Source organism: Bos javanicus, chromosome 10 (genome assembly GCF_032452875.1).
Source record: "Bos javanicus breed banteng chromosome 10, ARS-OSU_banteng_1.0, whole genome shotgun sequence".
NCBI classification, from domain to species: domain Eukaryota; kingdom Metazoa; phylum Chordata; class Mammalia; order Artiodactyla; family Bovidae; genus Bos; species Bos javanicus.
The window spans coordinates 85,650,816-85,676,270 of NC_083877.1; the positions used below are offsets into that span (position 1 = coordinate 85,650,816).

Below are 25,455 nucleotides of genomic sequence, written 5' to 3' on the forward strand. Positions count from 1 at the left end.
ATCTGGCTTATACTGGGAGTAAATAAAGCCAGTGTTTAAAATGTGTTCTAATCTAAAACACATATGTGCCCCTGGGCCTGAAAACAAGCCAAGACTTTCACAGTTGTGGTGAAGGTTCCTAACAACAGATAGAAATGAGTTGCTGTACAGTGTTACTTAAACTTGAAAGTTTAGAGGGGAAATCTGATCTGTGGAGGGGTGTTGTAGACAGGGGCTTCCCAGGTGGCTCAGATGGTAAAGAATCTGCCTACAAGGCAGGAGACCCGAGTAGAGGAGTGAGGTGGGCACGCAGGACAGGTTGTTATTTTGTGACTTCTTTCTGATCCCAAAGAGAACAGAACTAGCTGATAGTTCTAATTATCTGTGTACTCAGAACAGAACAAAACCAAATAAACCCTAACAAAATGAAAATTGTGTCCTTTTAGAAGCACTCCAATCTGTGCTGGGTATGAACTTTTATATGTGTCTTCTTTAGAGTATATTACTTCTTCAATAGAACCCTTTCTTAAAGATTCTGATTCTATGTAGTTTTTTTTTAAGAATTATATAGATTCATAGGAAGTTAAAAAACGCACAGCGAAGCCCTCATGCATCCTTTACCCAGTCTCCACTATGATAACATCTTACATAAGCAGAGTTTATGTGTCAGAACCAAGAAATCAGCGTTGATATACTCCATGGGGGTTGTTCAGACTTCACCAGTTTTGTAAGCACTCAAGTGCGTAGGTGTACGTAACTCTGCAGTTTTTCAGGTGTAGCTTTGTGTAACACTACCATAATCATGATACAATACTTCACAAGGGATTCTGAAGAACTGCTAAGGGCTATGGAATGAGTCACTTTGCTTGTAGTCCCATCCCCAACTTGAGTTCAGAACTTTGTATTGCTGGGGGCTGCTACATAGCTTTTGAAACCTCAGATGGCTTTTGGTCTTTTTTTTTCCCCATGGGATCATCAGTACAGATGTGTGTCTCAGTTACTGTGCTTTGAGGAGGTAAATTGTGATCACTTTTATTTAAAGAGAGTGAACTGATAAGTATACCCCAAAGCATAAAAATCTGCTAATGATCTTCATTTTGGAGGCAAATTCAACAATTCTGGCACAACAAATGACTGAATGTTTGGAAGTTCTTTTCCTGCCAATTTTTAGAACATGTGAGATTTGCTCAATAAATAGTGTCTTTCTAATTCTTAAAACAGAAGACTGTCCACCTCCCAGAGAAATGCCGGGATATATTTGAAGTGAATAGGCATGATTCTATAACACGTGAAAACTCACTTAACAGCATATTCTCAGCATTGTCAAACATATTAAACTCTGCCTCACATTGTTTAGGTAATTACTGTCTCCAGAGCTGAATGATACATAATCATATTTACCATTTACATGGTATGGGAATTTTAATTATCTTTGCATCCAGTATGGCAAAACTAAGGTGTTTAGGAATTTAAGTCCAGTGTTAAGCTTTCTGTTCCCAGGATTTGCAGATAAATCTACAATCTAGCAAAAACTGTTTACATGTGTGCTCTGCACCACATTGTCTTCCATAGAAACTCTTATTTCTGACACTCTTTGGCAAGAGTTCCATAGGAGAGAATAATTCTGGAGTTTGTTCTAGTTGGTTCAGTCAGTGAGCTCAGCCCTGATGAAGTAATGGGATGTATGATGAGGGATGAAGTATCTAAACACCAAGATAGTCATTTTGAATAAAAGCAGCTTTGGCGTATTTATAAAGAATATATTCTGCCCTATAAAATTGTGGGATATTTGTTAGGGATTTGATAGACTGTGAGTTCAGCAAAGCATCAAGTTGATAATCCTATTGTCATAGAGAAAGCAAGAGAATTCCAGAAAAATACCTACTTTTGGTTCATTGACTACGCTAAAGCCTTTGACTGTGTGGATCACAATAAACTGGAAAATTCTTAAAAGAGATGGGAATATGAGACCCCCTTACCTGTCTCCTGAGAAACCTGTATGTAGGTCAAGAAGCAACAGTTAGAACCTTACATGGAATAACTGGTTCAAAATTGGGAAAGGAGTGCAGCAAGCCTGTATATTGTCACCCTGCTTATTTAACTTAAATGCAGAGTATATCATGTGAAATGCTGGGCTGGATGAGTCCGAAGCTGGAATTGATTGCTAGGAGACATATCAACAAACTCAGATATGCAGATGATATCACTCTGATGGCAGAAAGTGAAGAACTAAGGGACTTCTTGAAGACGGTAAAAGAGGAGAGTGAAAAAGCTTGGCTAGAAACTCAACATTCAAGAAACTAAGATCATGGCATCCAGTCCCAGCACTTCATGGCCAGTAGATAGGGAGAGGGGGAAGCAATGGCCGATCTTTGGGGGGAAAGGAGGGCTCCAAAATCACTGTGGACAGTGACTGCAGTCATGAAATTAAAAGACACCTGCTTCTTGAAGGAAAACTATGACAAACCTAGACAGTGTATTAGAAAGCAAAGACATCACTTTGCAGACAAGGTCCGTATAGTCAAAGGTGTGGTTTTTCTAGTCACAGATGGGCGAGTTGGACCATAAAAATGGCTGAGCACTGAAGAATTGATGCTTTTGAATCCTGGTGCTAGAGAAGACTCGAGAGTCTCTTGGACTGTAAGGAGATCAAAGCAGTCAATCCTAAAGGAAATCAACCCTGAATAATCATTGGAAGGACTGATGCTGAAGCTGAAGTTCCAATACTTTGCCACCTGATGCAAAAGGCTGACTCTGGAAAAGACCCTGATTCTGGGAAAGAGTGACAGCAAAAGGAGGAGAGGGCAACAGAGGATGAGATGGTTAGATAGCATCACCGACTCAATGGACGTGAACTTGACCGAACTCCAGGAGATAGTGAAGGACAGAGAAGCCTGGTGTGCTACAGTCCATGGGGTTGCAAAGAGTCAAACATGACTTAGCGACTGAACGACAATAAATTCTCTCATAAAGCTTGATTTGAAAGTCAGTTTATTTAGAAACAGTAGGCAAAAAACATCTAGAGTCTTAAATATTCTGAAAAAAGTAAGCACCAACCCACATTCATAAAAGAGCAGAGGAAGAAAATAATCAAATTTAATGACTAAAATGAGACGTCGGATTATTTTTAATAAAGCAAGCTTATCTTTGTGGAAATGTAGATTTTAAATATTAAGAGGAAATATTAAAGAAATATTAATTTCCTCTCAAATACTGAGAGGAAAGCTAGGGTTATGTCAGTAAATGCTCCCTGAACCCACCCACCCAATCAAGAAAGCAGTGAGACAGCCTCTTTAACAAGTGGAACAATTCAAAGATGTTTTGGAATAACTGCACAGAAGTTAATTCATAAAATATCAAGCCAAGAACTGTCCAGTGGACACTGATACAGCTTTTAAAAGCAGTTGCTAAAGACAGCAAGTAGGATAATTTTAGAAATGCTATCAGTACATCAGTCACAAAGTTTATGGTTAAAAGGATGTCAAAAAAACAATGTATTGGCCTATAAAAAAGAAAAGCTGGTTGGTGTATTAGCAACCAACTAGCAAATGGCAATGATTGTGTCATATGTCTAGAAAGCAGCACGTCAACATGCAATTTTTACAAAGAGTAAATGAGGATGCATATAAAGTTCATAGCACAAGGCTTTTTTTAAAGCTGGGTTTTGTTTACCTCTCAGGAGATACCGCTTTAAAGCTATGTTTTATGCTGTCGTCCCCTAAATCAGTGCGTGTTACTGCATGGTTGTAGTGAAAAGAAAATTTAGAATATGTTTTGTATCACTAATGTCACACATCAGGGCTATTCTTAAGAAATAATTATTTTTCACTGGTAGGAGTACAGATTCATGATTTTGCCAACAGTTTATGACTGCTGAGTAAGAACGTAGCTACTGAGCACCTACTGAACACTCGGAGTGTGCCGAGAATTTCATGTGTATGACTTTACCTAAAACTCAGAACAGTTTTACTGAGGTAGTTACTTTTTTATTATCTCTGTTCTACAAATGGGAAAGCTGAAGCCAAGGGAATAAACAGTTTGCAGAGATCATAGCTGGTAGGTGCTTGAGCCAGAAAGGAAAGACACTCTAGAACTCATGCCCCTAACCACAGTACTCTTCTTCAGAAAGGTGTTGGTTGAGGGGGAAAGTGAAGGTAGGGAAACTGCAGATCAGATCACTGGGAATAAAGTGGAGAAAAATGAGACATTCTGACCTTAGACTGCTTTTCTAGCCTAAGGTACCCAGTGCTTGCTTACTTTTCAAACTTAGTTAAGGAGAAGCAGTGATCAAGGAGATAGGAGTCTGGGTGGAAGAAATACAAGGAGAACAATATGAGGGCACAGTAAAGGACAGAAATGGTATAGACCTAACAGAAGCAGAAGATACTAAGAAGAGGTAGCAGGAATACACAGAAGAACTGTACAAAAAAGATCTTTTTCATGACCCGGATAACCAAGATGGTGTGATCACTCCTCTAGAGCCAGACATCCTGGAATGCAAAGTCAAGTGGACCTTAGGAAGCATCCCTACAAACAAAGCTGGTGGAGGTGATGGAATTCCAGTTGAGCTGTTTCAAATCCTTAAAGATGATGCTGCACTCAATATGCCAGCAAATTTGGAAAACTCAGCAGTGGCCACAGGACTGGAAAAGGTCAGTTTTCATTCCAATCCCAAAGAAAGGCAATGCCAAAGAATGCTCAAACTACCTCACAGTTGCACTCATCTCACATGATAGCAAAGTAAAGCTCAAAGTTCTCCAAGCCAGGTTTCAACAGTACGTAAACCGTGAACTTCCAGATGGTCAAGCTGGTTTTAGAAAAGCGAGGAACCAGAGATCAAAGTGCCAACATCCATTGGATCATCAAAAAAGCAAGAGAATACCAGAAAAACAGCTATTTCTGCTTTACTGACTATGCCAAAGCCTTTGACTGTGTGGATCACAACAAACTGGAAAATTCTTAGAGAGATGGGAATACCAGACCACTTGACCTGCCACCTGAGAAATCTGTATGCAGGTCAAAAAGCAACAGTTAGAACTGAACATGGAACAACAGACTGATTCCAAATCAGTCAAGGCTGTATATTGTCACCCTGCTTATTTAACTTCTATGCAGAGTACATCATGAGAAATGCTGGGCTGGATGAAGCACAAGCTGGAATCAAAATTACCAGGAGAAATATCAATAACCTCAGATATGCAGATAACACCACCCTTATGGCAGAAAGCAAAGAAGAACTAAAGAGCCTCTTGATGAAAGTGAAAGAGGAGAGTAAAAATGTTGACTTAAAGCTCAACATTCAGAAAACTAAGATCATGGCATCTGGTCCCATCACTTTATGGCAAATAGATGGGGAACAGTGGAAACAGTGTCAGACTTTATTTTTGGGGGGCTCCAAAATCACTGCAGATTGTGACTGCAGCCATGAAATTAAAAGACGCTTGTTCCTTGGAAGAAAAACTATGACCAACCTAGACAGCATATTAAAAAGCAGAGACACTACTTTGCCAACAAAGGTTCATCTAGTTAAAGCTATGGTTTTTCCAGTAGTCATGTAAGGATGTAAAAGTTGGACTATAAAGAAAGCTGAGCCTGAAGAATTGATGCTTTGGAACTGTGGTGTTGGAGAAGACTCTTGAGAGTCCCTTGGACAGCAAGGAGATCCAACCAGTCCATCTTAAAGGAAATCAATCCTGAATAGTCATTGGAAGGACTGATGTTGAAGCTGAAACTCCAATAGTTTGGCCACCTGATGCGAAGAAGTGACTCATTTGAAAAGACCCTGATGCTGGGAAAGATTGAAGGCAGGAGGAGAAGGGGACAAGAGAGGATGAGATGGTTGGATGGCATCATCAACTTGATGGACATGAGTTTGAGTAAGCTCCAGGAGTTGGTGATAGGTAGGCCTGGCGTGCTGCAGTTCATGGGGTCGCAAAGAGTTGGACATGACTGAGCGACTGAACTGAAGGAAAGACTAGGATCTGACATTTAAGGGGTGAGTCTGGAGAATTCCAAAGAGGCAAAGCAAGAGTTTATGAGTATGAAGGATAAGATTGTGGGAAACAACCCCAGGGGACTTGGTGAAAGCGAAGGCAGATTCCTCAGGGAATGTATGAACATGTGAAACTGGTGGAGTTTGGAGGTGGGTGGGTGGGTGTTCCTGTACTGTTTTCATTATCTATACCTGTCCTCAGCATTTCATCAGACATTCCCTTCCTTCTCTGGGGCCTCACATCTGATTTTCTAAAACAACATGATTGAGCATCAACTCCTGGGTACTTGGTTGTACTATTTAAGTTTATATAATCTGAAAGAGCTCCTTCTGGTCTGTAGGAATTGTCTGCCCTTTAGAAATGCCTTTTTCATGAATTATCTTATTCTACAACTGAGCACTTAGTACATCTTTTTAAGTATAGGTACCATGATCGACCTCAGAGATACGGCACACGTTATCAATAATCAATCTCAAATAGGTAACCAGAGCTCATTCCTTACCGTGTGTGTTGTATATACTTAAATCTGACCAGGAGTAATTTGCTGTACACCAGAAACTAACAAACATCAACTATATTTCACTTTTAAAAAGAGATTATGAACAATTTAGAATACACCTCATCCGGGAAACCCAATTTTTTAAGGATTTGACTTAAAAAAGATGTATTTTCTTAAAGGTACATGTAAAATTATGGAAGCCTTATTTTAACTTATTAATTTCTCTTAAGATTCTACATCATTGAAAACAAAGACACGTTTTAAAAAGTAGACCTATGTACCTCCGTGGGTCTGGGGTATGCAACTTTATTAAAGAGTGGTGTGCTATATCTGCCAGTGTGCACTTTCTCTGGTGGAAAGAAAATGGTTCAGGTCCCCCTTATATACCTAGGAGATGCCTTTGGCCTCTTTACTGTTTGAATCTGGTTTGGAGCTGTGTATACTAAATGCAACCATGTTTGAAATAAAGGGTCCTTATGAACCTCTTTCTGCATGAAATGCCAATTAACTGCCTGCTTTTAATTGATAATTGGACATTAATCCCTAAGTAGTGCCATCATCTTAAACCTTAGTCCAGCCCCTACTGTCCATCAATGAAGGATTGGACAGTTATGCAGTATTTGACTAGACACTGGGCATGTTTACTTTGGGAGAGAATAGTACCCATGTGTACCTTAATGGGAAGAAAAAGATGAATAAACAATTGACCTTTGGCAATATTATGACTGCTAAAAGAACACAATAACCAGCTCAGCTTACAGTCCGAATGTGTTCCCTCCATTCTTGGTAGAAACAGAAAAATATAATAAAACAAAATTCTTCTGTTGGCAGAGAATATGTATTTATACATTCTTGTGTGTTTAGCTCAGTGGTTAGAGAACACTTCCTGGAAAGATTGCAGTACACAAGTGTTTTCAATTTGAACTTGTACATTTCAAGGTTCACTGCCCTGGAGGTGGCTTGGCTCAGTGTTTAAAACACACTAATGAATTTCAGGTTTGGGACAGAAAGTGGCTGTTCCACATTGGACAATCATGTGAACTTGGAATTGCTTTCCATGAATGTCTTAAATAACTGTGTAATGTCACTCTGGACAGCAGGTTCTTCTCCTGTCTCCAAACAGATAACTGATTGCCTTTGCTCAGGATACTCAGTGCTTGCTTACTTTTAAAACTTAGATTTGGCAGAGTCTTTCATTTTTGTAAAGGGAACGTTGTGGGAGAAAATAGGGCAAAGATCATCTGAGTGCAGTTGGATGTACTGAAGGACACTTACAAATAACCTTGAAACAACCCCAAAAGACTGGTTCGGGCTGAATATTTTTCTTTTTCTTTCTCTCTCTCTCTTTTTTTTTTTTTTTTTTTTTAATTTTGTGTTTCCTCTTGGCTGTTTGGAGTAAGAGAAAATTCAAAAGAAGGTCACCTTTCCTACCTTTTTGTGTTGATACATCTATCAATAATTTAGGAACTTCATCCTATCTGATCCAGCTGACGTGAAATGTCAAGGAAGTAGGCTAGTCGGTATAGTAATTTCTGTAGAGGAGAAAGCAATAAGCTACTGAAATCACAGACACCCCTTAGTCAGAATGAGCTCTGAGTGATGCCCGCCCTGGCCTGTGCACTTTTGGCATGCTTTCAAAGACTTGATTTTCCGACTAGCTGGGCTGCTGCAATTACCCAGCATTCCAGAGGTCTCGCTTATATGCTCAGAGCAAGTCACTGTTTGTGTTGGACCAGCAGGGGGAAAAGAAAAAAAAAAGTTGATTTCCTGAATTCCTTTATCTGTGAAAGATTGACCATGGGCGGTAAGGTCCTTATGGAGCAGGGGAGTTTCCATTTCTGTGTGATGCCGTATTTGTCTCAGTTATGCCATTCATCATCTGAGAGGCTGTGTACAAACCTCCCGTCTGAGTTGCAGTTTCCTCCTTCCTCATTTAAGCAAGCTGGGCCAGATGAGCCCCTCAGGCCCTTTCTAGCTTTCATGGCCTGAAGTTCAGTTTCTTCATCACATAGGAGCTTGGGACATTCATTACATTGGTCGACTAGAGACAGTTTGGGTTATTTAACTGCTGATAAACTTCCAGCAGATTAACTGTGAATGTATAACAACACTCAAATCCTGCAGAAAGTTTGTGTTGGCTTTGCTGAAAGGATCGGTGGACATCCGGGTAACAAAGCACTCCTAAGTGCCAGGCAGGGGTTGTCAGAAGACAGTGCCCATCAGTGCTGATGCTCACCGGTGACAGTGGCCTGTTTGAGAGCATGGATGGCAACACAAGGTGGTCCCCGTGCAGCCTGGCATCAGAAGGTCGTGGGTGCCTCCATGCTCCTGACCACCCCTCCCAACCCAAATGCCCTGGCTTCGTAGCCTTTGGCGACTTACCTCACAGTTCTAAGATTCTGTTTGGTTATTTTTAAAATGAAGATAATATCTACTTTTCAGGATAAATAGCTTAAAGGTAATGTATTTGAAAGTGTCTTGCAAATCAGTAAAATTTGATAAATAGATAACTAAAAACAGCAATTTGTAAAAAAGACTCCAAATAAGATAACTTTATCTGAAAGCTGAAGGGGGGGAAAAAAGAACATTTGTGTAGTGAGTAATAAACATTTCACAGAGTACTCTCAGACGTATCTCTTTATCCTTACAACCTCGTTTTACAGATGCAGGGATACCTGCAGGTTCCCAGGGTCATGATACCTGAAAACAGTGGAGTGGAGATTCTTCTGGTTCCAAACCGTTGTGTTCCTTTTACAGTATTTTATAGTTAATGTTAAACCTCTGGTAATTCTGGAAAAGGAAATAAATGATCAAAAAGTGGTCATTGTACCTATTTGAGGGATTTCTCCTTATGCCCTCATTATATGACTACAGCTGTACTGACTGCCATTTGAGAACCAAACCCAGGAAAGCCAGACCAGTCACTCCTCACTTTGTGGGATCTTAATTCCGAAACAGTTCCTGGGGATAGCTGGAAGATTTGAATATCTCTGGGATGTCACTGTCCAGTTTTGAAATAATTTTATAAATGGGTTTCTTCCAGGAAGGATCTGCGTCTTTGCCTGAGGAGACAGCCTTGAAGAACTCCTGTAAAGTCAAGCTGGCGATTTCCAAGAAGCAGTCTGGGACCTGCATTCCCAAAGAGACCCACGAGAAAGAAAAAACGTGAGGCCGTGAAGCCTGGCTCCATCCAGACCTCATTGTCTGATGCTGCCATTTCCTTGGGTTGCAGGCTGATCGGAGCACCCCCACTCTACTGGCCCCTGACTTTTGAAGCCCCAGGAATCCCTTGCTCCCTCATCAAATACGGACCTTAAAATGATGATCCTGATGAGACAGCCCTGGGAAAAAACGGATTAGGGACACTTCCTCTGTAGGAGTAGTTGATTCCGTTAATGGGTGACATTTTCAGCAAGTGGGAAATTCTGACTGGTTGAAATGAAATCTGTGGTTCAAAAGAGGTTTTTGGTATTCTTTTCCTTAGTGCCTCACGTGGAAAGAACCACCCCCAAGCTTATGACTGTCGTACCTCATTCCACCTTTTTTGGGGACTAGATTCAAAGGACTTGGAATCACTCCTGCTTCCAAAGCCAACCATTTGGCTTGGGGGTGGAGAGGGCTCAAGACTATGTTCCAGGACCTCACCCAGACTGGCAACATTAATGATGAGACATCCCGCAGGGCCTCCAGATCCAGCCTGGCTGGGGGCTTGCCCCCACTGCCTGCCAGATGACCACCTCCACATGGAAAGACGCAGTGCTGCCCCCCACCCACATGCCTGGACCCCCCACAGGTAGGCTTAGGTTTCTAAACATATTCCAATGGGGCATCTGAACAGTGGATGCCAGCAGTTCTTTGCTTCCTTGGAGGTGTCCATACACTGCTCTTCGTGACTGCACAGTCAAGTGAGACATGTGAGAAGAGCTCGTGACCAGACACACAGGACACCTGCAGAACAAGATGCCAGCCGAACAGAGCTGTTGGCCACACACAAGGAAGATCGCAAGCTCTCACCGCTAACACTTGGGCCACGTGCCCACCCCTCACCGATGCTTGACCTCTAAGGCGCCACCAGTGTGTTCACAGGGATCCCCAAGGACTGAGCAGCTTAAGTATCGTGTATTACTTCCAGAAAGGGTTTAAGATGACTTGCCATGGAAGGCGCACAGATAAAACTGTTCAAGGGAGAATAAAGGTAAGAACCAAATGATGAACAGCAACTGGTGTAAAGAAAACCTTGGCCAAGAACTAGTGCTGCAGCTAGAGCCCGGCGTTTATCCTGGGCCTCCTGGTGCAAAGGCGAGAAGGTTTTCAGGGTGTACAACCCGGTCATTACAGAGTATTGTCTAAAATGGCCTAACACCTGACCTCTGCTCGTGTTTCTGAATAAAGACTGGCTGGAGATTCAGTTTGGTATCTACCTGTTGCCTACGAGAAGATGCAGAGGCCGTCATCTTTGTGGATGGTACAGAGATGGGTCCCAGGCTGCCCTGCTCTCAGTGATGTAAGGACAGACATGGAAGGGGATCTTTTCTAAAACTGCAATCACAAAGGGAAGGCGCTCATCAGACCTCCTGGGACCCGAGTACATGGTCTTACCTCAAAGTCGTTTCCCTTGTTATAGTGCATATTGAGAGCTCGAAAAAGTTCTGAGTCACGGAGAATCACCAGCATTTTGGGATTTGTGACACCATCTGAAATCGCTTGCCGGGCAAATTTCTCCATCTGTATGTAATAAAACTCACGGAAGTTGCTGAACCACTTGATCATCTGGGAGGTGATGCAGCGGTTGAACTGTGCAAACAACAGGATCCATGAAGTCAGACGTTTGCCTCGAGGTGCTCAGAGTCAGAACTGCCAGCTTCCAATTCAACACAGGGGTTAGCAAGAGTGGCTTCAATTCACACTAAACAGGGCTTTCTTTAAAAAAGAAGTCACAGCTATTTTCTAAGCCTATACAGTTATACATGGAAAAATTTGAATTAGCTGTAATGCCCAGTAGAAAACAAATGTATTTTATAGCCTAGACTTATAAAGGTTTTTCACTCCTTAAGTGTGACTTTGGGAGGGCCCAAGGTCAAGATCAGTGTGGTTCCAGTGTCTACAGCACCCAGGTAGATTACATCACAGCCCCAGTGCCCTCTGCCAGGTAGAGCCAAGGGAAGGGGTAATGGTATAGATCAGAGAACTATGTATTGGCAACTCAGAGTTGCAGAATGAATCAAAAATGAGAACTTGGATCAGGGAAGAAGCAAGGGACTGGGTATGAGGGAAATAGCTCAAGAAAAAAAAACAAAGGATGATTGAGATACAAAGGATACAAAGTATTAACAGCCCCTAACCCAACACCCAGGGTAAAGGAGGCCCTCTGAAACCATGGAAACTTCCAAGGCCTGGTTCCAACCATTAGAGCTTGATTTTTCTCATTGTCACACTAATTTGTATGGTCCTTCACTCAGTTTTGAAACAAAAAAGTTCAAAGGTAAATTTAACAGCCACAGTGTCCAACTCTTGATATATTCTTTCTTTTTTATAGTGTCCCCAGCAAAGACAGAACACTAGGCTAAAGGTGCTGTTTACTCTTGGTTCTGTAAGCCCGCCTCCTTCCCCAAGTGTTTCTGGGTCTTAGCTATAGCTCAGAAGCTTACGTTCAGAGACCCGACCTTCCTTCCCCCAAAGTTACGCCTGTTTGTTCAGTCTCTCAGCCCAGGACAAAAATCCCACAACAAGAAGAGGAGCTAAAGTGCACAGATGATGACCTAGGGTTTGACTCGACGTGGGAAATACCTAGGGCCCCTGGGGAGTTTTGCAGAGACTGAAACTCAGTTGAAGGACTTTACCTGAACATCAGGGAAATAAGCCTTCAGGAGGCTGGAGCTGGGGTAGCGTGTGAAGAAAAACATTAGTTTGGCCTTCTTCAAGTGACCAGGATTGAGGCCCTCCTGGATTTGGCCCAGGGTCAAGGAAAACTAAGACCAGTTTATCAAATGATTTCGTCAAATTATCCAAATGCTAAATTGCCCTGTTCCTTATGGTTTCTATTTAATTTTTTTCCGGTTGAATGATGTATTTGCTTCATTTTTCTGTCTCTAGCAAGTATGATCAGATAAACTTCTTTCTTTCCAGATGCTGAATACCATCTATGTACAGTCAAGTTGCAGAGTTTAAAAAACATTTTGATGTGTTAAAGATCTATTGCATATGTGATAGCAAATACAATTTGTTGTACTCAGTGTGAGTGTGCGCGCTTTCACAATAGGGTGGGAAGAGATGGCAGCTGTCCCCCAGATAAACTATGTTAAATCCCCAAGTAGAGACTTGCTTCTCTCTGTCTCAGTTTCCTTGTCTGTAAAATGAGAGGAGTCAACTAGATGGTCCCCTTTCTGGCCCTCATCGTTGCGTTTGTGGTGTTGATGCCAGCAAGCACCTAACCTGACTGAGTACCAGATCATGGTACTCAGTGATCTGGCTTTGGCTCAAGAAGCTTGAATTGCCAGGCTGCACTTCTCTCTGTTTGCCTGGCAGAAGTTCCCCCACACCCTCCCCATCTCAACTCAGATGCCCCCTCTGCTGTGAAACGCTTCCTTGCCGAGGGAGGCCCTCCTTACCCTGGCTACCAGCGTTCTTTGTATAAGCTGTTTTTGTAAGAATGACGTGATTGGGATCTTTAGTGCACATTTGTCTCCCCATTTAGACTGTGAGCTCCTTGAGAGCAAGGGCCTTACCCTTTCATCTTTGTATTCCACGTGCCTAGCCCAGTGCTAGGAGCAGAGTAGGTGCTCAATAAATGTTTGGTGAATGAAAGAATGAATGAATTGTCAACTTTAATCCACGATTAACTATGGCGATTCTATTCCAACCCATGCCTCTCACTCTGGGAACAGATCCCTTCCCCTTTAATAAGAGCAGGGGGTTGTGGCCTGAAAACTTAGCACCAGGGTGGTAGGGAAATAAAGAGTCTTACGCTAGAACACTTAGCATTCCCAGGAACAATCCTAGGGCTGAGTGGGAAACGTGCAGGGTGACCTTGGAGCTGAGGCTGAGAGCTGTAGCTTTAGGACAATGAAGACTTCTTAGTAGGACAGGTCAGTTTACCCGAAGGAAACCAGACAACTGATTACAACTATAGCTGGCCCAGGCACCCAGGCCACTGTCCAGGAGGCCCCTGCCCCTTGCCTCATTAGCCCTACTTCTTATCCTTCATAAGTGCTGTGGAAAGAATCCTGGATTGGGAGTTCAAAGACCCAGCTTCAGATAATAGATTTTGCCACCTAGTCGCTGTGTGACCCTGGGCAAGCCGCTTACCTTCTCTGGGCCCCATTTCTAAATTGTGATGTGTAGTGGTTGAAACTTGTGCTTGGAAGTCAGATGCTGGCTTTGAATCCTGGCTCTGCATGTGTTTGTCTTTGAGCAAGTTAGTCTGCTTCTCTGTCCCTCTCAGATACTGATCTAGAGTGGATACTTGAGGGTGGTGAGGTAACTCGGGCTCACAACCCCTTATCTGAAACAGTGGGCCAAATGGACACCAGGTTTCAGAATTTATTTTATCAAGGCAATATGGTGCGTGTATGATGTGTTAGTTACTGCCCACAGCAGGGTCTGTGGCAGCTGTCCAATCAGATAAAGTTGCAGCGGCAAAATCAATGACTAATTGTGCTAAGTGAGATAGTCTATAAGAGGCCTCCTATCAGCACAGGGAGGGCTTCCCAGATGCTGCTGGTGGTAAAGAACCTGCCTGCCAATGCAGGAGACACAGGAGATGTGGGTTCCATCCCTGGGTCAGGAAGATCCCCTGGAGGAGGGCATTGCAACTCACTCCAGTATTCTTGCCTGGAGAGTCCCCATGGACACAGGAACCTGGCGGGCTATAGTCCATGGGGTTGCAAGGAGTCGGACACGACTGAAGCAACTTAGCACACGGCACAGGTCAGGTTTTGCAACCAAGAGAATTTCCCATCGACCTTAGGAGAAAGAAATCATAGAGCTTTTCAGAGCGTTTTGAGTTTCAGAACTGTGTCTAGGTGGCAGTGCACAGGGGCACTGTCAGTCCCCATGCCCGCCGCCCAGGAGGTGTGCGGTCACCCATCATTGTCTCGTCATCGTACCCTCTCCACCTGTTCACAGGGTGTCATGTGAATGGAAAGTTCATTTATACTTAAGCATCTTGCTCTTCTGGGCTTTCAAGGCCCAGAAGAACAAATTTATAATTCTAGAATGAGGGAATAATTGGGGCCAGGATGCTGCCTGGGGGCCCCAAATCGTTCCAAAGGTAGCCAACTGCATGACTAGGGCAGCCAGGCCCTGTGGGTGGCCCCTGAAAACTCCTGAAGTTCTCGGAGCCCAAGCCTCATTTCACAAGGCAGGGCCAGGCATACAGAAGGTGCTTTTCTGAAACAGCAGAATACCCTTCCCAGGGGAAGATCAGTGGAGAATCTTTGGGGACTGAGTTCTTGAGGTTCTTCCACAATCTGACAGGGAGACTTAACCAGTGGCCTCTTATCAAAGACCCAGACAGATAGCTTCTCTCACAGAGGGCTTTCATCTGACAAGAAAATCTGTCTATGGTGATATCTCCGTGTCTACTGCCTGAAAGGTGTACTGGTGGCCGTCGAGATGCTCTCCGCATTGGGTTTGTTTGTGGCTGTTGCTCCCTGCCTGCTAGGAAAAGAACCCAGGAGTGTCCAAGCTTGGGCAGTGTTGCCAACACTTGTGACCAGCAGGTGGCGCTCATAGCACTTAGGACACAAGAGCCAGCCTCGTGTGGCCGTGAGCTGGTTCCACCCCGTCCTGCCGCCTTCACCACAGCCTGCCAGGTAGAAGGGGCATGACCATTCACCCCTGCTTGTGCGACTCCACAGAACCCAGGAGATGCAATTTAAGGCTGTTCCTGAGAAGCAGCAGCGTGAGCTTGGCTCACTAAAAAAGCCACATCCAAAATGTGTTCTCAGGAGCTTTAATCTCATAAGATGCTGGTTGAAAGAGGGTTCTTTGGTTTTATGCGTGTGGGACCGCATACATTCTCCTCTTAGCATTTTTCATCGGACTTCATGTTAAAAAGGCTCTGAGAAGTCCCACAGAAATGGAATTAACCCAGTGTTTACCCAAGCAACTTCTTCTCTTGCTTCAACAACTTTTACATTCCTGAGGGAGGGTTACTCTGGAGAAATGCCTGTTTCTGAGTGGGATCTCCCTACGGCTTGCAGAGGTGATGCAGTAAGATTCAGACCCCCTGCAGACCAGCCTGGGCCCCACAGCCTGCTCGGCGGGGGCCCCCCACCCTGCTCCACACACACACAGCACCCAGCTCTCTCCTCAGCTGCAGCCTAGAAGCTAGTCCTTAAACTGAAGTCTTCTTACCCCTTTCACCTGGCCTCAGGTCTTGTCCCTGAAGAAAATCTCCCCTTTTCCCATGGGCCCCACAAGTTGCTGGCCCCTCATGTATTGCCCATGAGTTATCTAGTGTGCAGGTAGAGGGGCATGACTATTCACCCCCTGCTAGTGTGATTCCACAGACACAAGGAGATGCAATTTAATGAGATGTCTCAATGAAGCAGATGTCTCTCTTTGCCTGAAGAGACAAGAGGTTCCGGGAGCCACGCCTCAGGTAAGGGCATTCCTTTGACCTGTTCTGCCAAGGTGTCTGAGCAGCTGACGTCTCAGTGATGGGGTTCTTCCTTCCACAAGCTGTTTTTGTCATATTTTGGGAGCCCATTTGGGTTTAAAAATAAACAAAACCCTTCCAGACCCAAAGGACTAAGTCAGTAGTGATAGAATCTATGTTACAGAAGAAGGTAAAGGAACTCTCCCAGACCCTTAGATCTCAGAACGTGGTCACCACTTTCTCAGGAACCTACTAGCTATGAGCCACAGGGGAAGGAAGCCCCAGAACGAACATTAAGAAGACCCGCGCTCCTCTGGAAGGGCAGAGCGGTTCCCTGTGCCAAGCAGTTATTTGTCCCCTAACCTCCCCTCAGCGTCCAGAGTTTCTGTCTCTCTGGGCTGGGACAAACGAGAACCCCGATTGCCCAAAAAGGATATGTGGGCCGCAGAGAAAGGAAGCGCGTCCATGCCGGCCTGCCGGCCCCCCGGCTCCATTTTCACCGGGGAAACGAGGGGCAGTCTTTCCAAACAGGTGGACGTGAAGGGCCAGGGGCACTGCTGCTGGCCCAAGGCCAGAGGTCGCAGTTTGGCAGCTCCCCAAGGTCGCAGGGCCACCTTGGAGGAGGGCTGGCTCAGGGCAGATGGGTCCTGAGGAAGATCGCCCCTCCAGCGGCCACCGGGCCCGTGGCCCAGTAGCTGGCCGAGAATCCACTCCTCCTGGATGTGGGCAGGTGCAACCGCCAAGGGACAGTCTGCTGGGGGAGCCTGATAGGGTTTGGGGATCATTCTCGGAGAGACAGGGTACCTGGGAGAATCTAGAGGCTTGGCCAGTGATAAGCTTCCCAGCGGAGCCTCCCCTGGTGGCTGGGCCCGCCTGGGCAAGGCCGCCAGAGGAAGCGGATCTTTACGGGCACTGCCCTCGGGAGGCAAGGGCTCACTTCTCCCGTCTGGCTCTGGCCCCTGGAATCTCCCACCCAGCTGAGTCAGGTGCCCCGAAGGATCCACCAGTACCTTTTGTAACACCGAGTCCACAGCCTGGGATATGGCCCCCGTCAGTTCTTTCTTCAGACTCTCCAGCAAGGCCCGTGCTCCAGCGGGAAGAAACCTGGGCCCCTCAGACAGGTACTGGACTTCAGACACTCTGTGTTTCTCCACCCTGGAGAAGTCCCCGATGGACCCTTGGCTGTGGTCGCTGTCCGCCCCCCAGGGCCCAGACCTAGAGCCATTCCTCTGGTCTGCCGTTGGAGGGCCCTGAGCTGCGGCCCTGGGCTCCACGGCCCGCAGGATGCGCTGCTGCAGGTGTCTCATCTGCTGCCTCAGCATGTGGAGCTGTCCTCTCACCCGAGGGCCCCCCTTCCTGCCGCCGCCCCGGTTCCCGACGGGGCCTGCCTCCAGGGGGTCTTGCTGCATTGGAAGGCTCTGCTTCCTCTTCCGTCCCTGGGCCTTCTCTGGGTGGCTAGGGCTGTCCCCAGTGGGGGCCCTGCCTGGCCCCAGAGAGGTTGGGGAGAGGAACATGCCTTGGACGATGGTCTCTACTCTGGCCCTCTTTGCCTGGATGTGCTCATCCCCAAAGCAGTCAGGGTCGGAGAAGCTGGAGCTGGGGACCTGACTCCAGGCAAAGGGGGAGCATCTGCTCTGCTCTCTGGGGGACAGGCTTCTTCCACCTTCCATACAAGGTTCTGTCGGATACTGGGCTGGTCCCAAAAGCAAGCTGGAGTTTGGATCCATCTCTTGGCTCCACAGATGCCGTAGTCAGGGTTCCGCAAGACAGTTCCTCCTCTGGAGGCTCTCAGCTGGACATGCACCTCCAGGGAGCTGGGGATTTCTCCTCTCCACTTAGAGGAAGGATTCAGACTCTGGGATTCCAGGCGCTCACCCACCACCTGGGCACTCTGAAAATAGAGATGAGAGAAAACAGGACCTGTGACTTTGAGTGGTTCCTTTCAAACTTGACCAGCAGACGAATCAGCTTGAATCTTGTTAAAATGTAGATTCTCAGTCAGCAGGTCTGGTGTGGGGCAGCGATTGAATCTGTATCCCCAGCCAGCTCCCAGGTGATGCCGCTGGTCCCGACCACAGTTTGAAGACATTCCCAAGAACAGGCCTCCCGAGAGAAAGTTCTTGTTCTGCCAGGACATAACAATAAAATAATCCATAATAATGATTGTGGCAGCCAGTTGCATAACCAGCATTGTGCCAATAACTTTACACCCATTACCTGATGTAATTCTCTTAACAGCTCCGTGGGAATGCTGGCAGTCCTATTTTACAGATAAAGGAAACAGGCTCAGAGGAATTAAGAAGTTACCTCCCTAAGGTCATATAGTTAGTGTCAGACTGGAGTCAGAATAAGATTTATCTTGATTTAGAATGACTTTCTGCAATAGAATCACCCTGGGCACTTGTTAAAAATAGCAGATCCAGTAGGTCGGCCAGTCCTGTTTAACCAGAAGTCCTTGGTGCTGTGTTAGGGCACCTGCCTTTGAAACAAGCAAACTGAAGTCTGAGAACGTGCTGTTTGACCACTATGCAGTCCTGCTCCCGGAAGAGTTGGATCATGATCTTTCAATGTTCTCACCGCTGCTTTTTAAGCATCTACTGTACATCAAGACTTCTTCTGGATGCTTGGAGAGTCTGTGGTGAATAAAGCAGCATAGTCTTGCTCTCATAGAGCAGGACATATAGCAGGGGAAGAGAGAATAAATAAGTACATTTTCAGGTCATGATAACTTCTATGAAGAAAAAAGACAATAAGGGACTGGGATGAAGGTATGGGAGAATGAGGGAGCAATGTTAGAAAAGGCTGCATAAAGCTGTTTTATTCCCATGAATATCAAAGTACACTGCATTTGAACCAGGAGGTAATTCAGGTAGCAGGTATAAGGCACTTCGAGTTTATGAAACATTCATATGTGTAGTCATTACGTCTCGCACCAACCTTGACAGTTGGTGTAATTCTCCCATTTTGTTGATGAGGAAACTGAGGCTCATCAAGGTTAAGAATGGCTCTCGGTTACTAAGATTCCAGTCTTCTAATGCAAACACACTTCAGGTCCTTCCTCAAAGAAGACCTGCATAAGAGACTGACTTCTCTGCCTGTTAAGCAGATTCATCCTTTCTTAGAAAATTTAAATGAATTTCTTTTTTCTCTACAGATTTCCACTCTTGATTGCTTCTCTAGTACAAATGCTGGTGGGAGAGACTTTGCTTTCTTCCCATTTTCCTCTTGAAGCTTGCTTGGAATTCTCTGCTTCAGGAAATCCCAGATCTTCTGCAGCTAATGGATTCTAGTTGGAGACTTGACCACAGCCTCCACCTGGAGCTGGCTGGCAGCTGGCAGACACACAACACAAGCTCTCTGAGGGCAACTTCATGCCAGCACTAGAGTGAAGGGTAGGAGGAAATGGCAACTGCATGCCATTTTGAGGGAAATGCCACTGAAAGAAGGCTAGGATCTCAGGTCAATTAGAAGAGTCTGGTTTTGAATAAGTAAAACATTTGTAAATTACTAAAAATAAAAATCAATGACTTGCCAAATTAATATAAATGAAAGAATTTGCTATTGCCAAGTTTTACCAATAGTTTGGATAGTTTACTGCCTCTTGGAGAGAGAAACATTTAACTTCCTGTGATCATGGCAATGAATATACACTATTTGTATAATATGAAAAAATTATTTTAAAATCATATCATCTAATAAGCATAACTGGATCATTGCATATACATTAGCTGCTTTCTAACCAATAATGATCATTACACTGGCACAATTGATATTTTAACTTAGAGGGACTAAATAACAATAGTACAAACCATGTATATTTTCAGTTAAAATATACATGGTATATTTCCTGGTAGCTCAGCTGGTAAAGAATCTGCCTGCAATGCAGGAGACCCTGGTTTGATTCCTCGGTTGGGAAGATCCCCTGGAGAAGGGATGGGCTACCTACTCCAGTATTCTTGGGCTTCCCTGGTGGTTCAAACGGTAAAGAATCTGTGCGCAATGCAAGAGACCTGGCTTCAATCCCTGGGTTGGGAAGATCCCCTGGAGGAGGGCATGGCAATCCACTCCAGTATTCTTGCCTAAAGAATCCCCATGGACAGAGGAGCCTGGTGGGCTACAGTCCGCGCGGTCGCAGAGTTGGACATGACTCTTTCTTCCCATTTTCCTCTTGAAGCTTGCTTGGAATTCTCTGCTCTGCTCAAGAGTGGAATTCTCTGCTCAAGAGTAGAAAGAGTTGGAAGCCCCTCACAGCTTCCAAACAGAAGAAGGGTTTGGTTAATAGTTATTCTTAGTGACCATTTCCTAAACTCAACATTTTCAAACCCAGACTCTATGGCTGCCCTCTGCCTTACCTCTCTGCCACCTATCTTCTTGTTCAGTCCAGAAGCTGGAGAGCCCCTTTGACCCCTGCCCATCTTCTTATCCTCAACATGTGGTCACTATGGCTGGTAAATTTTGGGGAAAAAATGACTCTGAACTGCATTCTGCCATATTGTTCCCATTATGTTTTTCTGACTCCGCATCTCATAATTTTTCACCTGGGCAATTCTAATACCTCATGACTGGTCCCCATCCTCTAGCCTCTTCTCACTCTGGTCTTTTTTCTACATTCATTCATTTATCCATTCAAGAAATATGGGCTGAATAGTGACAACCAAGAAAATCCTCTGCCCAAGTGGAGCAAACAATCATGCAAATGGAGACAGATGTAATAACTTAGTAAGGAATGGAAGGCCAATATACAGGGCCTTGTTGATAACTGTGAAAATATTGGCCTTCACTCTGAAGGCCAATAAACGAGGACCCAATGGAAGGCTATGTGCAAAGGTGACCTGACTTAGTTTTAAAAGGCTCGTTCTTTACTGGGTGAGTAATAAACTAGGGATGGCAAGCAAGGGTTGAAAGGAGAGATGGCTTAGGAGGCTCTGGTGATCATCTAGATGATAATAATTCAGATGAGATGGCTTGGACCAGGGTGACAGCAACAGAAGCGGGAAGTGGTGTCAGATCCTGGATATATGTCAAAGTTGAAACCAGTGAGGTTTACTATTGATAACAGATTGGATGTGAGGCCCAAGAGAAAAAGAAGCATCACTGATGATGGCTCCAAAGTGTTCGGCCTGGAAGGATGGAGTTGCATGAACTGAGACGGGGAGGGCTACAGAAGAAGCAGACTTGGGGAGGAATATCAGGAGCCCAGTTTTGAAAGTGATAAATGTGAAATAATGATCAGACATCTCAACGAGGATGCTGAGAAAGGAGTTGGATAACTAGGCCTTGGGCTCAATGGGGAGATCTGGGCTAGAAATATACAATTGAGAGTTGCTGGTAAATAGATGGATGTTCTCATCAAGAAGTGAATGTAGACAGAGAGGAGCAGGGGGCTGAAGTCTGAGTCCTGGGACTTAATAGCATGAAGAGGCGGGGCAAGAGGGGACCCAAACAGGAAACACAAAGAGCAATCAGTGAAGCAGGAAGAAGTTTAGTCTAGTCTGGTCCAGGGGTGTGTGAGGTCCTGAGAGCCCAGTGAAGGAAGTGTTTCTAGGAGACCGGAGAGGTCAAGTCACATAAGGATTGTGAATTGACCGTTCAAGTTAGTAATTCTAGATGTTACTCAGAGTCACTTGGGGTGTTTATCAGAGCAGTTTTGGTGGAGTGGAGGGCAGGGGAAGCCTGGTTGGACTGAATTTTAAGGAGAGGACAAGAAGAGAAATTGGTGACGTTGACTGTGACAACTTTTTCAAGGTGTTTTGTAAGGAAGAGAGAAATGGGAAAGTAGCTGGAAAGAGAAGTGGGGTCAGAGAGGGTTTCTCAAAGGAACCCTCCCACGCCATTGGTGGGAATGGAAATTGGCACAGCCACTGTGGAAAACAGCAGGGAGGTTCCTAAAAATAGTTACCGTATGATCCAGCAATCCCACTCCTGGGCCTATATCAGCAGAAAACTCTAACTCAAAAAGATACATGCAGGGAATTCCCTCCAGTGGTTAGGGCTCCAAGCTTCCACTGCAGGGGGCACAGATCCCATCCTTGAGTGGGGAACTAAGATCCTGCTTGCTGTGTGGAAAAAAAGATACATGCACCCCTCCCTCCACGTCTGTATTACTTACAGTAGCCAAGATATGGAAGCAACCTAAATGTCTATCAACAGATGAATGAATAAAGAGTATGTGGTCCATACATACAATGGAATACTACTCAGCCATACAAGAGAATGAAATAATGCCATTTTCAACAACATGGATGGGCCTGGAGATGATCATACTAAGGGAAGTAAGTCAGAGAAAGACAAATATATGGTATCACTTATAAGTGAAATCTAAAAAAACGATACAAATGAACTTTTTTACTAAACAGAAATAGACTCACAGACATAGAAAGCAAATTTATGATTACCAAAGGGGAGATGGAGGGAGGGATAAATTCAGAGTTTGGGAGTAACATATACACACTACTACATACAAAGCAAGTGAGAAACAACAAGGATTTACTACATAGCGTAGGGAACTGTATTCAATATCTTGTAATAACCTATAATGCAAAAGAAGCTGAAAAGGAATAGTCTATACGTATAACTGTACATCAGAAACTAAGACCACATTGTAAATTAATTATACTCCAATAAAAATTAAATTTAAAAAAAGATACTTTCTTGGGATAGGAGGTATCACAGGATGTTTGTAGGCTAATAGCAATGATGTAGTAGACAGATAATGTTTGTTAATATAGGCAAGAGGGGGAGAATTTCTGGAGCTTTGTCTTTGGGTAGGAAGGAGGGGGTGTGATGTGGTGCAGACGAGGAAGGCTGACTTCAGGGAGGAGAACCCTCAGTTCATTGGTGGTAGCATGAGAAAGGCAGGTATGTAGGCAGTGCTGGCAGGTGGGTAGATGCGGTGATGGGAGCTCGGTGGGGGAAGTCCCTTTTGACGGTTTCAGTTTCCTCAGCAACATCGTCATTGACATTAATTTTCTAAAATGTAGGTCTGCTTATGCCCCTCCATGGAATCAGAGCCTTTGCTAGCTTCCTATTTACGGCAAGGTGCAGCTGTCTTGGCTCCTGGTAACCACGGTCTTACTCTATCTCCTCTGGAGCCCCTACCCTCAACCGTTACCTGTGTTGTACTCTCCTGGGCTGTGTTTCCTGAGCTCACCGAACTGCTTCATGCTCCAGATCTTCACACCTGCTGCTCCCTCCACCTGGGAGGCCCTTCTGCTTTCTCACCTGATGAGCCTCTACTCCTCTTTTAAAACCGAACTGAAACGCCTGCTCCTTTCTGAAGCAGTCAGCGTGTCTCCCCCGCACTTCACGCTCTGAGTTCTCCAAGTCGTGCCTGCTCACCAATTGTCACCAAACAGGTTTGTGCTCACATATTCGCTCAGCACTTTATTTGGACTGACTTTTGTCTCCTCATTAGAGGTGCGGTATTTCAGATCCCTCCAACGCCAAGCGCAGAGCCTTGTGCATGAAACAAAACCAACACAGCCAGACCGAGAGACAGAAACAGACAGACAGAAGAGCATAGAGCCACCAACTGCCAAATCTCCCTTGTGGGTTACTGAAGGTATTGTTTCTGGTGTTCGGTGTAGTCCACGTGCCCTGGACGGCACAACCACCAGAGTAAAGGACAGGACTCAGTCTATCTGATGAAGCAAAGATCAGCAAGAATGTTTTGATGTCAGAAACTGAAGTCCAGCCAAACACTGCCGTGGCCGGTTGCCCAGAGACGGCCACACCCATCTCTGTAGGACAGCCATGGAAACTCTGCATCCGGGCAGCCAAGAAACAGGAAACCTCTAATGCTGGGCCAGCCTGCTGCCCCAGCCTGCTGCCCCAGTCCCGGATCTGGGTGTGGCTTGAAGCAGCGATGCTGTCTGTTTGAAAATTAACTAGCAGCACTCTCACACTCACCGATAGAAGTGACCATTGTCACAGCCCTTTAAAAATAGGTTTACTGCTTTTCTTGAAAAGTGAAAGTCATGAAAGTAATACAGGATCATTTTACTTCCCAAATACAGAAATGTGTTAATAGGAGAAGAAAGACACTTATAATGCTGCCTCCCAGAAAAAAAAAAAAAAATCACAGCCAACATATTGATGTTCATCATTTTTTCTGAAATTTTTCTCTGTGTATAAAGCTCCATAATTTTCATAATTCTATTTATTCAAAAAATAAAATGGAATCATAAATACATAGTTCTGTAGCTTTCCATTGTTCCTTTTTTGTGTCAAAGAATATTAATCTACAGCAACATTGTAAAAGCCAATAGTAGTCCATTGTATGGATGGACCATAACTTATTTGGTAAATTCTCTTTCTGTGTGTATATGCTTAGTTGCTCAGTCCTGTCCAACTCTTTGCAATCCCATGGACAGTAGCCCACCAGGCTTCTCTGCCCCTTTCTAGGGACAGTTAGGTTCCTTCCTCTGTTTTCATTGTTATAGCTGTAGAGAGGAGTTGAAAGCATGGACCCTGGAGTCTGCTTGGATTTTTTTTTTTTTTTTTAACTTTTTGCTGGTTGACTTTCCACTTGGTGCCAGGCACAGAGTTATGGGGTGTCGGGAAGGTTCTTGTGTGGCTTGAATAGTAAAGAAGGAGATCCTCTTAACTTCCTTTTTGGCATTCTGCTGCTTTGATATTAAAGAATGGAGCTGCTTCTGCTGGCTACTGCCTGTGAAGTCTTGAGGTGGGGAGCTGGGGGAAGGGGAGGGGTGGGGCAGGGCTCTTAGTGCCTAGAGCCTTGGAAGGAAGCCTGGTGGCTGGAGGTGGCCACTCTGGACGGGGGCCTGGCATGGGTTTTGTTGGGCTGGCCAACAGGCTGCTGCTTCCTCATGGTTTTCCAAGCCAGGTCACGGGTGACCATGCAGTTGGACGCTGGGGGACTGAGGACTTCAACACTGTGGCCATGAATAGGGGTGTGGACTTCTTGAAAAAGAATGTGGCCCATCAGTGCCCGAGTTGACCTTGAGGGGACTGGGTGGTAGAGGCTGGTGTCCCTAGGGCACTGGGCCCCTCTGCGAAAGTTGTTACTGAAAGTGAAACCCAGGGAGCCCTCGTGGTCACGGGTGTTACTGAAAGTGAAACCCAGGGAACCCTCGTGGTCACGGGCGGCCACCAGCCGAGCTGCTGGAGCGGCTGGCTGCCTTGCTCTTGCTTGTGAGCTGGTGGGAAGCTCGACAGAAACCCATGGGCATAGCTGGCAGGGATGAGGGCACTTGATGATGGAGCTCATTTGCAGAGGAGACCACGAGTGGCCACTCCGTGACCCAGACATAGGGCTGCCTGCCCAGATTGAATCCCTAGAGCCACTTACTAGCTTTGGGACCTCTTGGTCCTCAGCCTTCCTCTCACTAAACCAGGAATAACCATAGTGTGCACTGTTATCA

The 25,455-nt window shown here is 45.1% G+C and overlaps 1 protein-coding gene across 2 annotated transcripts; it reads right to left on the reverse strand.

The window, feature by feature from the left end:
- Window positions 1–9,093: 9,093 nt before the first annotated feature.
- Window positions 9,094–25,074, reverse strand: PROX2 (prospero homeobox 2). Of its 2 annotated transcripts, none has more exons than XM_061429467.1 (4): window positions 23,184–25,074; window positions 17,083–17,963; window positions 11,071–11,265; window positions 9,094–9,600 (listed from the first exon to the last, which is right to left on the reverse strand). In XM_061429467.1, exons 2-4 carry the CDS (start codon window positions 17,797–17,799, stop codon window positions 9,415–9,417), a joined length of 1,098 nt encoding a protein of 365 aa, XP_061285451.1. In that variant the 5' UTR covers window positions 17,800–17,963; window positions 23,184–25,074; the 3' UTR covers window positions 9,094–9,414. The 2 variants fall into 2 exon arrangements, with proteins under 2 accessions (XP_061285451.1, XP_061285452.1); XM_061429468.1 differs by adding an exon at window positions 12,312–12,419 and having other exon boundaries at window positions 16,510–23,275.
- Between the last annotated feature and the right edge of the window lie 381 nt (window positions 25,075–25,455).

Bases quoted from the DNA above. Each gene is read 5' to 3' on its own strand.
- PROX2 (XM_061429468.1), bottom strand. From the start codon at position 17,799: ATGGATCCAAACTCCAGCTTGCTTTTGGGACCAGCCCAGTATCCGACA. The intron at 12,420-16,509 runs ATATCCTTTTTG...ACCCTGGGCCAA, and splicing joins TTCCTTTCTCTGCGGCCCAC to ATCCAGGAGGGCCTCAATCC. The intron at 9,601-11,070 runs GTAAGACCATGT...TTGGGAATGCAG, and splicing joins ACAAGGGAAACGACTTTGAG to GTCCCAGACTGCTTCTTGGA.